The sequence below is a fragment of the Neofelis nebulosa genome, chromosome 5 (assembly GCF_028018385.1).
Source record: "Neofelis nebulosa isolate mNeoNeb1 chromosome 5, mNeoNeb1.pri, whole genome shotgun sequence".
NCBI classification, from domain to species: Eukaryota; Metazoa; Chordata; class Mammalia; order Carnivora; family Felidae; genus Neofelis; species Neofelis nebulosa.
In genome coordinates this window covers 153,747,373-153,761,538 of record NC_080786.1, presented here as the reverse complement: position 1 = coordinate 153,761,538, position 14,166 = coordinate 153,747,373, and the positions used below count along the sequence as shown (strand labels likewise).

Genomic DNA, 14,166 nt, shown 5'->3' with positions numbered 1-14,166 from the left:
TAGGTAACTTGTCTGCAGTCACTTGGCCGATCTGAAATAGAAGATGAATCCAGTTCCAAGACTCAAGTGTTGGGTCCTGCCTTCTAACCTGCCCAGGTGTGGGTGACATAACCACCTGCCCTAGGCTGGGATGTGGTAATCCAGTAAGCCTCTGCAAAGCTGAACATCCCCTTCTCCTGGGCCTTGCCCCACCAACCAACCCCAACCACCCACCTTATTTATCTAGTGACTCTCATAATCTTTCCCATCATTGCTGGGGTGGCAGTTCATCGGGGAGACTTGGGTGATTTTCCAAGCCTGGATAAGCTGCCCCTACCTATGTTCTGCCACAGCACAAATCTCTCTGTTTTATCATCTGTTTACCTGGGCTTCCTCCCCACCAGCCTGCCAGCACCTTGACAAGGCACGGCCACAGCCCTGGTGCATACATGTACTAGGAGTCCAATAAATATGTGTGGAATGAAGTTGAATTAATGATGTCCCAGCTTGCTGATACCCTATGTACCCCTGCTTGGGCACACCCTGAGGAAGTTCCCTCCTCCCTTCTGGGATGAACACTGCAGCCCACGGGAAGAGAAGGTTCCTCCAAGCCTGGAGCCATAAACCACACCTGCTCCAGGAAGCCATCGGCTACACATACCCAATTCCCACGCAGAGGGGAGCACATTTGGAATCTTCCCCTTGCTGTTAGTTGGAGTTTGACACTTTTATGAATCTACCTGGGAAGTGAAAAATTAAATTCATTCCCATGGCTCAAAGGAAGCCAGATGTCCCCTGGTCCTGCGATTAGGGTGAGAGAGGTGTATCGGGACCATTCAGGGGTCTCTCCATACATGAGAGCTCTCGCCTCCCCTCTCCTCTTTCTTCACCAATGGGCCATTACTGCTGAGGAGTGCCTCCCATCCCTTTGGAACATTGGGGAAGAACACCCCTTAGATTCTCCAGCTTCCCATGGAGAGTCCCCTCTAGGGGGAGCATCCTAACTGTAAAACCAGACTTGCTTCGAGGTGAATCAGAGCTGGGGGAGACCCATGCCGGCCATCAGGGCTAGACACGCTTAGTAAGGCGGCCACTCCCTTTATGTGATAATATTCAGAGAACAAGGGGACAGTGGGAGCACAGAAGGACATAAAAGAAATTCAACTGAATTATGTTCCCAACTTTCTTTACCTCCATAAAGACTACACAGCGGCCCTTAGGACTTCTGTGGCATTTTCCCCTGCTGTCTCGGGAAGCTTGTTCTCAGTCGTCCCCCCCAACCTGCTGTCCTGTTTTCAGTGAGTCCCCGGCTGCCGGGAGCTCCGGGAAGCCCCGGCTGGTTGCCGCCACTGACGTGATCCGATTGGCTACTCATCTAATCAGAAACCTGTTAGAGGAACGCCAGAGCCCAGCCCTGTCTTGTCTCCAACGGCCCCAGAGAACTGTCCAGTAGGAGGGCTCTCCCCACCAAACACAATAGACACACTTTCAGGTGCATTCTGTGAAGCAGTACATCTTCCCAAGGATGCCCGTCTTTCTCGGTCCGGACACCTGTGGCAGCAAGTGAGCCCTGCCAGAGGCACAGCATGGGCCCCACCCCCAGCCGTCACCATGCCCGCTCCCACCATACTTCACACCCACGCTCCCAGGCACAAGTGTGCGCACACGCAGGCACACAGAGCCCTGTCTCTCCTCTTTCCACCGTTCTGTGTGCTCCAACTCCATCCTTGGTGAAGGAGCTGGTGCAGGGAGACGGGATGGCCCTCAGTGGTACATCGTGCCTTCCCCGAGCACCCCAGGACGCTGAACATGAGATTCGGCTTCTGTACCAGCTTCCCACCTGGCAAAGCTCCAACGATAGCAAGATTCAGTAGCTCAGGGCTCCTGCCATCTGGGGCCCCAAGGCAAGCATCCAACCCCCTGCTCTTGACCCTGTGGACCATCCTCTCCTCCCCGGCCGGGGAGCCCCTCCAGGGCGTGTGAAACCATTTACTTGCAAGGTCCTCAGGGGAAGATATGTGATAGCAGAGAAGCCAGACAGCTTCTCCAAATTGCAGGTCTTGGGAATGATCCTAGCAAGTAGCACATCACAGGGTGAGGAGCTCCGGGAGGTGGGGGAGACCAGAGGGCCACCTCTCCCCACGGAGCCACACGGGTGCAGAGAGAACGGCCGCAGCGGGGGCGGAAGTGGGGAGCGTCCCCTTTGGAGTTGTGAAACGCACCTGCTGAGCACAGCTGAGTGACACACGCCAAATGCTGATGCACCACCCACCCCCTTCTCGTTCTCCCAGGTGAGTCATAATTCCCCTGAGAAGCTGCGGACTCTCTGACACTCCCATCAGAAGAGGAAAACGCACTCTCCAGATGACACAGGTATGGCAAAGAGCGGACGTCTCATTGCCACAGAAAGCCTCCTCACGGAAGCACCGTGTTTCAGCTCCAACTCTTAAGGGATGGAGAACACAGACAGCTGCCCTGCAGTCACCTCTAGCTCTGGGTAACTTCCCAGGTTAATCTAAGGGGAGAGAGGAAGCAGACACTTTAATCACGCTTCGTAACTCCATTTTATTACAACATCAAGGAAAACAGGTGCAGGAGGAACGATACTAGAGATCAACAGAGATGAAGCCACTCACAGCTGCATTGTCTACACCTTCCTATCAGGGAATAAATATCACGGGTCTCTGTACATGCATTGCAGGTCGGGTGTGCATGTGTGTGTCGTGTGCAGATGAATTCTCTCTAGGGTGATGTTCTTTTAACTTCTTTGACAGATGATGGTTGAATTCGGTGTCTTCTGGCAGACTAGGAGGGGGCTCTCCCGCTAGGACTGGGACCCAGCCTTTTTCTTCTGGAATTTTCTGAACTGAGACTGAATGGCCACCGCCGCGCGTTCTGTCTCTGGCGCATCCATGTCAATGTCAAATTCTTCTTGGACTTTCTTCTGCCCATCTGTAACAACAGAAAACACAAGCATCAGGCGGTCACTGAGCTGAGAGCCGGAGGGCGGACAGCCGTCCGTCCACCGTGAAGCACACACCCACCACCCCCGCCCCACGTGCACGACCCCTGGTTTGCAAGGGCTCCTGATCCCCATCAGAGCCCAGAACGGGCTGTTGTCTGGCTGCCCCAACTCTACACCTGTCAGAGACCGCAAAACTCAAGAACACAGTCCCAACCTCTCCGACATTTTCTGTACCTGATCTTCTGTGTCTCATGGCCGTATTTTACATAGTGTTAAAAATATTAGCTGTGTTTTTACTGTTTCCTGATGCCTCACGGAGATATAGTTTTAATAGTGCCACAGATATTGACCCAGTGGACGACTGACGTTCACAAGAGCTCCGGGTTAAAGTCACTGGGTTTCTGTGTATACTTGGATTGTCAGTGACATTGCTGATTGGATTAGGACTTTTGTCTTCATCATAGCTGCCAACGGATGACCCCATCTGACCTTCACAATTTGGCCACACTTCCACAGGTTTTACGTTTTGTTCCAAGGAGGTACACTTAGCGGTGTGTTTGCTATGCCAGAAGGCTTTAACTAATTCACACTGTAATGATCACAGAAAATAGGATATAAGCCAAAGCAAAGTGAACACACAGGCTTTTGTGCTGAACATCAGCTGCCTTCTAGCCAAATATAAAAACGAATAAATAAATAAAATCCTCCAGTCATAAAAGGGAAGAATCTTTACAACTCCTTCAATCTGATGAAAGTTAATCACAATTGCCAAGGTAATTTTTAAATCTTTTTTTAATATTTATTTATTTTTGAGAGAGAGAGAAAGAGAGAGAGAGCACAAGTTGGGGAGGGGCAGAGAGATAGGAGGACAGAGGATATGAAGCGGGCTCCACACTGACAGCACAGAGCCCAACGTGGGGCTCAAACTCATGAACTGTGAGATCATGACCTGAGCCGAAGTCGGACACTCAACCGACCAGGTGCCCCAAGGCGTCTTTTTAAAAAATATACAGGCCTAGGGGCGCCTGGGTGGCCCAGTCGATTAAGCGTCCAACTTCGGCTCAGGTCCTGATCTCGAGGTCCATGAGTCCAAGCCCTGTGTCGGGCTCTGTGCTGACAGCTCGGAGCCTGGAGCTGCTTCGGATTCTGTGTCTCCCTCTCTCTCTCTGCCCCTCCCCTGCACATACTCTGTCTGTGTCTCAAAAATAAATAAAACATTATTATATATATATATAAACAGGCCCTGGGCCCCACTCCAGACTCGGGGTTGCACTAGGAAGAGACCCTGGTGGCAAAACCAAGTCAAGTGAGTCAGTAGCCCTGGGGGAGGACCAGACAGCCCTACTTTATACAAGGCTCTCAGGTGGTTGTAAGATGCAGGCAAAGTTGAGACTCAACCACTCTGTCCACAGATGAAGTGCAGAATAAAGCCCTAGAGTTGGCTCGAGGCGGAAATGGGGACACGACCTACCCCACAACACCTCACTGCCACCTGGACTTGTACCTGGAGCCCAGCAGTGTGCTGGGCTCATCCAGCTTGGAATGGGAATGTCAGAGGCATTTGAGGAAGGAGAGAAAGCCCCAGCCAGGTAGCAGGGACAGGGTTCTATTCCTGACTTTGTCACCAGGCAGCCTGAGTTCATCCATTCACTCACTTCCTCTCTCCGCGACTTTGGATAATAATGTTCAGGCAGCACCCTGACAAAGTGGAGGATATGAGATTCCTTTCAAGTGAACCAGGTTTGTTCCCCCCTGCCTGCTCGTTCTCTCTCTTAGGTGGATGACAGACGGATAGATAGATAGATAGACAGATAATAGATAGATAATAGATATAGATAGATAGATAGATAGATAGATAGATAGATATAGTAGGTAGGTAGGTAGATAGATAGATGATAGATAAGAATATAAATATACATGAGTTGCCCCTTATTTCAAGTGCATCTGGTTATGTGACATTTCCTTTGCAGACCCTTCAGCAGGTTCCTGTCAATTTTACCAGAGACTAAGCAGTTTCTGCTTAGATCCCTCCAATCTCAACTCTATCTGGGAGGAGAGGCCACTGGCTTTGCAAGCCTTGCCAGACCGATTGGTCTGTGACCTCAATCAGTACAACTGTTTTCCTCGATCCCAGATTGGCTGCCGATGTCCACGACAGCAGGGAATGTGAAGAGCCCCAGTGTCCAGGGAATATTTGGGGGCCATCTTTTTCTAACCCACAAGAGCCCAGATGATACGGAGGCACACATGGGTTTGTCTTGTGCTGCATCGAGTAGCCATTCACATCTCAAAGGACGATGCAGGAAATCAACTAAGATTAGGGCCTCTGGGCGGGGCAGGAGTTCCCTGAGGCTCATGTCAGGACCTTAAACGTGTTCCATTAACATTATCGCATGAGCCCGGGATGGGACAGTGTCTGGCAAACCTGAGCTGTGACCCGCTGCAGCTGACGTGCTCCCGGAAATGGACCCTCTGCACCAACCAGAGCGGTGATAACACCTTCAGCCCTAGGACTTGTCATAAGACGGCTCAGGTCCCCACATCCTCTTTCTCCTCAAGGATCCCCAGCATCTGGTGTGTGGTGATCACAAAGTGGGAGACCAGCTCTCCTTCAAGGGGACGTGGAAGGCCTTTCGGTCTTAAAACACTGCAACCTGAAGCCTTTGAACGGCCTGACTCATCCGTCCCCTTAACAATAATGAAGAAAACAGCAATATTATTTTTTGGCAAACGACAAAGGAAGGTGTGGAAAATGAGGTATATTTAGGAGCTGCACGAGACTGTGAAGATGGGCCATAAAAATAAATTTCACAATCTCATCTGAAACTAATATCTTCAGCCAAAAGTGATTTATACATTCCTCCCTAGTTGGGAAAATATTATAATGTTTAAAGAAGAAAGCATGACTATTTCAGGAATGGTTACTGAGTAGAGTCAAGCATCCCCTGGGGAAGGTCTGATACTCTTACTCCTTCCACTGAGATTTGTAAAGCGGGGGAGGGGGGCCCAGAATGCCGTGGGGAAGGAATAATTAGTTACATTTGGTGCCACAGGGTTCACTGCAAATGATGCAAATGATGCAAATGATCCGTGTGGTCCTAAGACTAGGAAGGCACAGCTCCGAGCGCCCCAGATTCAGCAGGAGCCGAGGGATGGTGGGGGGAGGGCGTCCGGAGGCACCACAGCCCTCAGGGCCTCTCCGCATCTGCAAGCCTCAAGCCCTGGAGAAACCGAGTCACGGAGCTGCTCCAGAAGGTCTCCTTCCCACCCTCCAGATGATGGGGGAAGCAACAGGGTACAGGTGGCTGTGTGAGCGCCTCCCTTCCCCATCGCTCGGGGGCGGCACCAGGATCCTATTCTGCTGCTCGGAGAGAGGATTTGGTCCACGTCTGCGGGGGAGGTGGAGTCGGGGGGGGGGGGGACAGGAAGTGCCGACACACCCCAGCCCTGCACCCCACATTATGGCTCCTCACACGCAATCACTACCTTGTTCTTTCTCTCCTCCCTGCTTTGTGGTCCCTCGTCCTACGACAGCCTGAGCTCCATGAGGTCAGGGGCTTCATCCGCCTTGTTCCAGAAGCTCACACAGGGCCAGCACATAGTAGGTGTTCAGTTAGTGACCGCTGATTGCAAGTGAGTCTGGTAATGAAGAGGACAGGTCGCTGTCCGGGGCTGCCTCTATCTCAGGACTACACGAGTCGGTCGCCCTCAGCGGTAACCGTCTCCTCTCCACTTCTACCTGAACTCGAAAGGGGGGAGGCTGGGAGGCGCTACGGCAAAGCCTCCAGGGGGCCAGCTGAGGGGCACCGTCCACGGATGACTTGTGCACAAGTTGGAAAATGGGGCCACGTCGGAGCGACATGAGGAAGCATCGTTTGTGGGGGGTGGGGGGCTTGCCGCAGGGAATGGTCAGGGCCTGGGCAGACAGAAGGACTCACAGGCATTCAGGGGTGAGCTCTGGGTGGGCTCTGTGCCTAGAACAGGGCCTGGCATCAGCGCCTGGCCAAAGAATAAAGGAAAAGCAGCCTCAGGCAGGCAGTGCCCTCCAGCCTTCTCTGGGCTAAGGCTGACTCCCTCCCAACCCCCAGGTCCTCCTGGTCCCGTGAGGCAGCTGCCGGAAGCAGGGGTCGTGGGTCCAGGTAGAGTGACTTGGGGGTATGTCCCACTGCTCTGTGACTCTCATGAAGGTTCATCGCCTCACTGGGCCTCGGTTGGCCCATCTCCGAAACGGGAGAGGTAAAATCATCTTTAAAAGCCACTGGCACCCGGCCACCGGTGTTCTGTGCAGGTCAAGGCCACGTTGCAAACTGAAGCGCTGGCCCAGTGAGTGGTGTTGAGCAGGACACGCCAGAGCTACAAAGCAGGTGGAGGGGGGTGTGGGCGGTCACATGGCTTTCCAGCCACCAGGCCCTGCACCCGCTCAGACCTTCAGTTGTTGGGGCCTCGTGAGGAGGCGAAGGGAACGAATGCCTTCCAGCAGGGCCGGCCACGCGGCCATCACGTGCGTCTGAGCGGCGGCGCCGAGGCGTCAGGCCCTCCCCAGCCTCTTGGATGGCAGGAGGCGTTTGCTGGGCTTGTCGCCTCATGTCCTCGTAAGGCCCAGAGGCTGTACCAAAAGACAGGTGCAGCCCACACTCAGCTGATTAAACGTAAACCTGCAGTCCCCAGTCTCCGTCGCTAGGGGGCACTGCGGGCGCCCGCCCCCGTCGGCTCGGCTTCTCTCTCGGGAGGGACAGATCTAAATGGCAGCTGGCAAACGTGTGCCGTTCTCATCTCCAGGCCACCCTGCAGCCGTTCCCCGGATTCTTCCACGTGTCCCTTCATAAAGACGTGCGCCTGCTCCCCGCTGGGCCGGGTGGGCTCCGTGACATGCTTCTCTAGGATCCCACTGCCGGGAGCAGACAAAAAGGCATGGTGACACCCCACCCCCACCCCCGTCCCCGACAGCGGCTTTCCACCAGCGGGAGTGAGCAGTGTTTCCCCAGAACACTCTGTAACCTGCCCGCTGCTGCATGGTCGTTGTTATTCCTGCGCGTCTGGGGTTCTGGAATCTTGGCGTTTCTGTGCGTCCCTCTGTGAAGAAGTTCTGAGGCTGGCCGGGAGAACGGTCAAGAGGTTATTCATACCAATTAGCTGGTTTCATATAAAAAGCTAGTGGTGAGCAAGCAACTCCCCTGGGGAAGGGGAAGGAACCCAACTTTCTGACCGTGTAGCTCACGAGCCCCCCCATAACTGCAACGTCCTGTGAGCCCGGGTGGGCCAGGAGCCACCCCCCCACCCCGCCCCAGCCCCGCAGGTTTCACCCAGCTCTGCCAGCTCATTACCCAGCAGCCTTAGTCTCAAAGGTAAGGGTCCTGGGCCATCACTGCCTGCTCTGTTATGCACCTTCTCTTCCACTTACCCCCTCTCCAATCCGTGCGTCCACCCGTCTTCTCTCCCCCACTTCCCTCTCAGAGCAACGAGCACAGCGCAAAACAGTCCCAAACAACCGGACTTCTCTCCCTGGGCAGAAACCTCATCACACACCAAGACACGACACAGAGCCCAGCCGACGGCCAGCAACGTGAGCGATCACGCTCCCCCAGGCTCAGGAGCCCCGTGTTTCAGTCCTGGGGAGTGACCTCCCCTCCCCAGGAAACAACCCAGTGCTATTCAGGTAGACTCTGCACTGCCGTGGATATCTCTTACGCTATTTTCCTGAAATATTGCCTTTTCCCTGCAGACACCGAGATAGGAAGTAGGCCTGCTATTTTGGATTTTATGATGCCATAAGAGAGACGGTCAGGTAGCCGTTCTTAAGACGTCATGGTAATAAGAGCCACTCTTCAGTGAGCATTAAACAGGTCCTCCCTCATAGATTTAAGTGGGTTTTCTTTTACAGATCATTTGATGGCAAATGTAAAATAGAGAATCATAAATATAAAGGGTAGGAGCTATACCAGTTCAAGACAATCCCGAATGAATATCGCCAAGTCTCTGCTGTTGCCATGAAAATCTGTCGAAGGGGAAAATGGGTTGACATACTACGATCCCGTTTTTGCGTGCATCTATTCTAACTTTTTTTTTTAATGTTCATTTGTTTTTGAGACACAGAGAGACAGAGCATGAGCAGGGGAGGGGCAGAGAGAGAGGGAGACACAGAATCCGAAGCGGGCTCCAGGCTCCGAGCTGTCAGCACAGAGCCCGACGCGGGGCTCGAACTCACCACCGTGAGATCGTGACCTGAGCCGAAGTCTGACGCTTAACCGACTGAGCCCTCCAGGCGGCCCACGTGCATCTATTCTAGTAAATGCAGAACGAGCGCTAGAGTAAGTGGTCATCAAGTCAGGGCGACGGCCCATCAGCAGGTGCTTACCGAGCACCTGTGTTAGTCTGCAGGGTTGCTACAAAGTAGGCCCAGACCACACAGCTTAGATGAGAGACGTTTGTTCTCGCTCAGTTCTGGAAGCTGGAAGTCCAAGACGAACGTGTCAGCAGGCTTGGTTTTTCCTGAGACATCTCTCCTTGGCTGCCTGCCGTGCCCTCACATGGTCTGGCATCTCTTCGCCTTCTTAGAAGGACATGGGTCAGACAGGGTAAAAAACCGCGTTTTAAAGTAATCACCGTGTTAACGTCCCCATCTCCAAATACAGTGTCATTCTGAGGCACTGGGGGTCAGGGCTTCTGCATATGAATCTGGGGGGACACAACTCAATCTATAACACCAAACCTAACTTTGGGTTCTATAGGTTCTAAAGTAGCTTTGTATTCTTTCCCTTGTCTGGCTTCTGTCTTCTCAAGAGCTACAGGAAATGTCCACTGTCCCCATTTTACGAAGGGGCAGTGACTATAACGTGCCTCTCCCGAGATCACCTTGGGAGTGCTGGCGAAGGGCTGATTCGGAAGCCCAGTCTCGCTCCAAATCTTGTTTTTAATCTGCAGTGTTGGTTACTTTCAGATTCTTAGAGGCCAGGATGACAGCCGTTTGTACGGACCAGTTCATTTTGCTTAGGGGGAAAGAAAATCTTAAATGGTCCAACTTATACACATGATGCAGTCAACCAGTTTGCAAAATCTGCTTGTTTAGTGGGCAGTCCAGGGGGAATTTACACCGAATTGCATCATTCAGCAAAGGGTCTCAAATGCCTAGTGTGGGTCCATCACCGTTCCAGAGGCCGAGAGAAAGAGCAAAGAACCAGCCCCAAACCCTGCTGTCTTGGGGGAAGACAGAAAATAAGAAGGTAAATGCACAAATAGTAATGGAATTTCATAAATTCCAAGAATACAATATGCGTGTGTGTGTGTGTGTGTGTGTGTGTGTGTGTGACAAGGTCAGGTAAGGCGTCTGGGAAAGACACAGGGTTGGGGGAGGAGGCCTGTCCCCAAAAATAGCCTAAGACCCATCTGCCCGGGAGGGAGGGGCGGCAGGGGCCCTCGGCTGCCAAGAAACAACTCGTTTTGAAGAATTATTCCCCATCCGTGCATTTGCAATCTAAGTCGCAGACGTCAAATAATTAGCATAAATTCTTTAGAAATTATCAGACACGTAGTCATCCAGAGCATAACAGATCTATTCCTGGATCCTGTGACAGCCCAGGATCTGATTAAAAGTTTGAAATTCAGCATCGTTCAAAAATACATCACACTAACCCCCATGCTGGATCGAAAGAACTCTTAAATACATTTGTTCCTGAGTTTATGATGATGTACAGTCATTGCCTAGAGGTACTAGCAATAAGTCGTGAACACGGGCTTGCACACGCACACACGCACACTCATTTACGTAGATATAACTCCCCGTACTTGAAGGGCTATTTTACAGAAACAAATTACCTCCTAAGTCCTAATCCTGTAGGTCAGAAATTTGCGCATAAGCAGTAAATTGGGATATAAGTGTCCTGAGTAGGAGTTTGCCTTGATTAAGGAGATGCAGCTCAGAGCCTACTATAAAAGGACCTAGGTTTTAGCACACCATAAAGAAATAACAGCCACTTAACCTAAGTGTGCCTTGCAAATGGGGTATTAGAATACTAAGGTTTTTAGAATGCCCTGCCTCCTTTCAAAGTATAATAGTAACTTGGAAAGAATTAACACCTGTCCATTGTGTTACCCTTGATGTACTTAAGCTAACTGATCCAGGGCGACTGTGGGCTCCCAGGGCCTCTCAGCGGGCTCTCCACCCTCTCCCGCACGGGGGCCACCTACCTATTGGTCACGGACAGCCAGTGTGGCTTCCTTCCTAAGGACATAAACCCAGGCCTTCGAGGCCGGGAGAGCAAAGAGACAAGCCAGAAAACCAAGCAAAGATTGGAAACTGTATCCCTCAAGCTTCAAGCTGAATCAAACTCCTACCCAGAGAACAAAGCACCTGGCGTTAGGGAAGGGTAACGTACTCCCCTCCCAAAAATAATAAAGATAAATTTGTACCCCTAGTTCAAACAAATGCTAGCATCAAACATCCATCTTATGAAATGACAATTAAAAAAAAAAACAAAAAAACCAGTGACAGCATGTTCTTTCAAAAGCTGGGGGGAAAGCCAGTTCGTCCCGAGTTAGAGCAGCTCCCCCCACGCCGTGGCTGGGCAGGAGCATGGAACCCCAGCAAGCCGGGGCCAGAGCTCTGAGCTCCAAGCCGTTTCTCGTTCCTGCCCACTGGCTCAGGATTTATTGAACAGGGGCCACTGGTGCGGAGAATTGCAATTTTCCAGGTCTTGGCTAAGCAGCGGAGATTAATGAGCAAGGGCAAGGTCAGGCATTAGCAGCAGCCGGAGAGGGGGCTTTCTGCATCTGTTGTGTTCTCACGCGGGATAAACACCCATTTCCCGCTTCTTCCAACTTTCCACACTACGTTAGCACCTTTTTGGTACTTACAGCTTTTTCTCCAAGACCGGGAAATTCTCTCTTGTCCTAAAATAGAGGCATTCAGAAACCGACAGTCTCCATTATTCAAAATGGGCTGTTGTTAATGCAAAGCCTAATTTGGCCGGCTGAAAATGACAGCCTCGGCTTCAGTTACGCGGCTGCCCCGGCCCCTACCTCCATACGCCCTGCTTTTATATAAGATGACTACCCGGCCGGGGCATTTAAGTAATCACATGGGTGCCCATATGTGCTGCTGAGATCAAATTTTCTCCAAAACCCATTAAGCCTATGAGGAGCACAACAAGAAGATATAAATATCACTGAAAACACTAACTTTTCTACTGGAAAGGCAAAATCGTTCCCCGTTGTATTAGTCGGCTGGGGCTGTGTAACAAAGTAATACAGGCTGGGAGCCTAAACGATACAAATGCATTTGCTCACAACCTGGAGGCTGGAGGTCCGAGACTGAGGTGCCTGCAAGGTTTTGTTCCTCTAAAGCCCCTTTCCTGGGCATGCCGACCGCACCTACTCCCCCTGTCCTCACATGGTCACCCCTCTGTGTGCGTCTGTGTCCTGATCTCTTCTTGTAAGAACACCAGTCGTGTTCTTAATCAGTTGTGACCTTAATTCTCTCTTTAAAGATGCTGTCTCCAAATACAGTCACGTTCTGAAGTACCAGGGGTCAGGGCTTCATCATATGAATTGAGGGGGGGGGGGGTGCACCATTTGGGGGGTGGGGGACACCAGCCCATAGCACTAGACAAAATGCCTACATTTTCTAGGGGGAAAAAAATGAAGACAGGCCGATGAGGTATGATGAGAGAGCTATACCGGGGAGAGCTCAAACTCCAATTCCAACTGATTGAAGAATGTGGCCAGATTGGCCTTGCTGAGGTTCAAATGCTCCCCCCGTGTTTGAAACGGGGACGACGAGGAATTGAGACTTGGTGGCCTCTCAAGATGTTTAGAGGGACAAGGAGAAAGTGTGCACAGGCCTGCTTGGTGATGTATAAAGAACATTACAAGTGCAGGGCTCCTGCACGCAGACTGGCTCCCCCAATACCCTCTCCTCCCACCCACCCCCTCCAGCACAGATGCTGAGAAGCTGGAAGAAATCCATTCCCAGATGGCCCGGAAGTAGGATTCCGCACCCCCCCCCCGCCCCCTCCCCAGGCTTAGGGCCAGAAGGCAGGTGCAATGTGTCAGGCTCTGAGAAGGCAGAAGTGAGCCCTGGGGGGTTGGCAAACAAACCCAGAAAGCCCCCACAGCTGGTAAGCACGGAGGCGGAGGCAGAGGCTTCGGGTTTCTCCGGGGCAGCCACAGGGACATCGGCTGGCCTGTGTCTACGCCCCAGTGAGGCTTCTGCCGGAAAAACTTGCATGCGGTTGGGTGCTTCTGGATGCACTGTTCTGGCTGTGCGTGGGACGGGCTGGGGTCTCTGCCGCTCAGAAATGCCGTAAGGCGCTGATACCCTGTAATAAGCCCCTTCTCCTGAATCTACGAGTGTATTCTATTCTCTGTGCCATCGTCTGCTGTGGGCACCCCTAGTTCACATGGGGGCAGGGAAAGGATGGGGGCGTTCTGTAAGGGGGTCACCCCCTGTGTGTTTAGGGATCGGAGAGCAGGCTTTCATTTCATTCGCATAGGAAACTTTTTAGTGCTTTACTGGAGAATCGCCTGAATAAAGTGGGCAAATGAGAGCCCTTTAGGATAACACAGGAAGTGTCTCTTTCCTCTTCTGAGCACGTGCGAAGAATGACAATTCCTTCCCAGGAAACAGCAGCTAACTTCCCTAACAGCAACCCCCTCAGAAAAGCCACAGTTTGCCTTCCTTCACATGCTGACAAAGAAAAATGACTTCAGGCAGGTTGGGAGGACGGAGAACAAACGAGCCATCCATCACCTTAGACCAGCCCTCCAAGCAAGCCAGCCAGATAGGTAGATGCTCGAGAAACTCCGTGAGCAGAAATGTATCGTGGCCGAGTCTGCTCCTGGCCTCCACCTATCCCCTTTTCCTTAGTTCTCAACCCCTGACTTAAAGCTGAGTACATAATTACCCAGAACTAGGTTTCCAGCCTCCTTGCTGCTGGGTGTGGCCATTCAGCTAAGTTCTGGCTGACGTGACGTGGGTAGGAAAACAGAAATCTCCTTTAGAGAAAGCTGACAGTCTTTGCCCTTTTCTCTTATTCCTATCTGCTTTCTGCTAGCTGGAATGCAGATGCAATGGCTAGTGCTCAAGCAGCCACGTGGGGCCCTGAGTTAAGAGTCTTCTGCTGAGAATGGCAAAAAGTAATACAAATGTTTGATGCTCCTTGAAACTGCACTGACTGCCCTCAAGTACGTACCTTTTATATGAGATCGAAATAAACGTTATTATTTAA

General features: G+C 51.8%; 1 protein-coding gene across 1 annotated transcript in view; it reads right to left on the bottom strand.

The window, feature by feature from the left end:
* Positions 1 to 2,751: 2,751 nt before the first annotated feature.
* PCP4 (Purkinje cell protein 4) overlaps positions 2,752 to 14,166 on the bottom strand; it is a 60,743-nt gene continuing 49,328 nt past the window's right edge. The window contains exon 3 of the mRNA XM_058732054.1: positions 2,752 to 2,931. Coding sequence (XP_058588037.1) covers positions 2,804 to 2,931 — 128 coding nt within the window. The 3' untranslated portion in view covers positions 2,752 to 2,803. The remainder of the gene's footprint in view (positions 2,932 to 14,166) is intronic.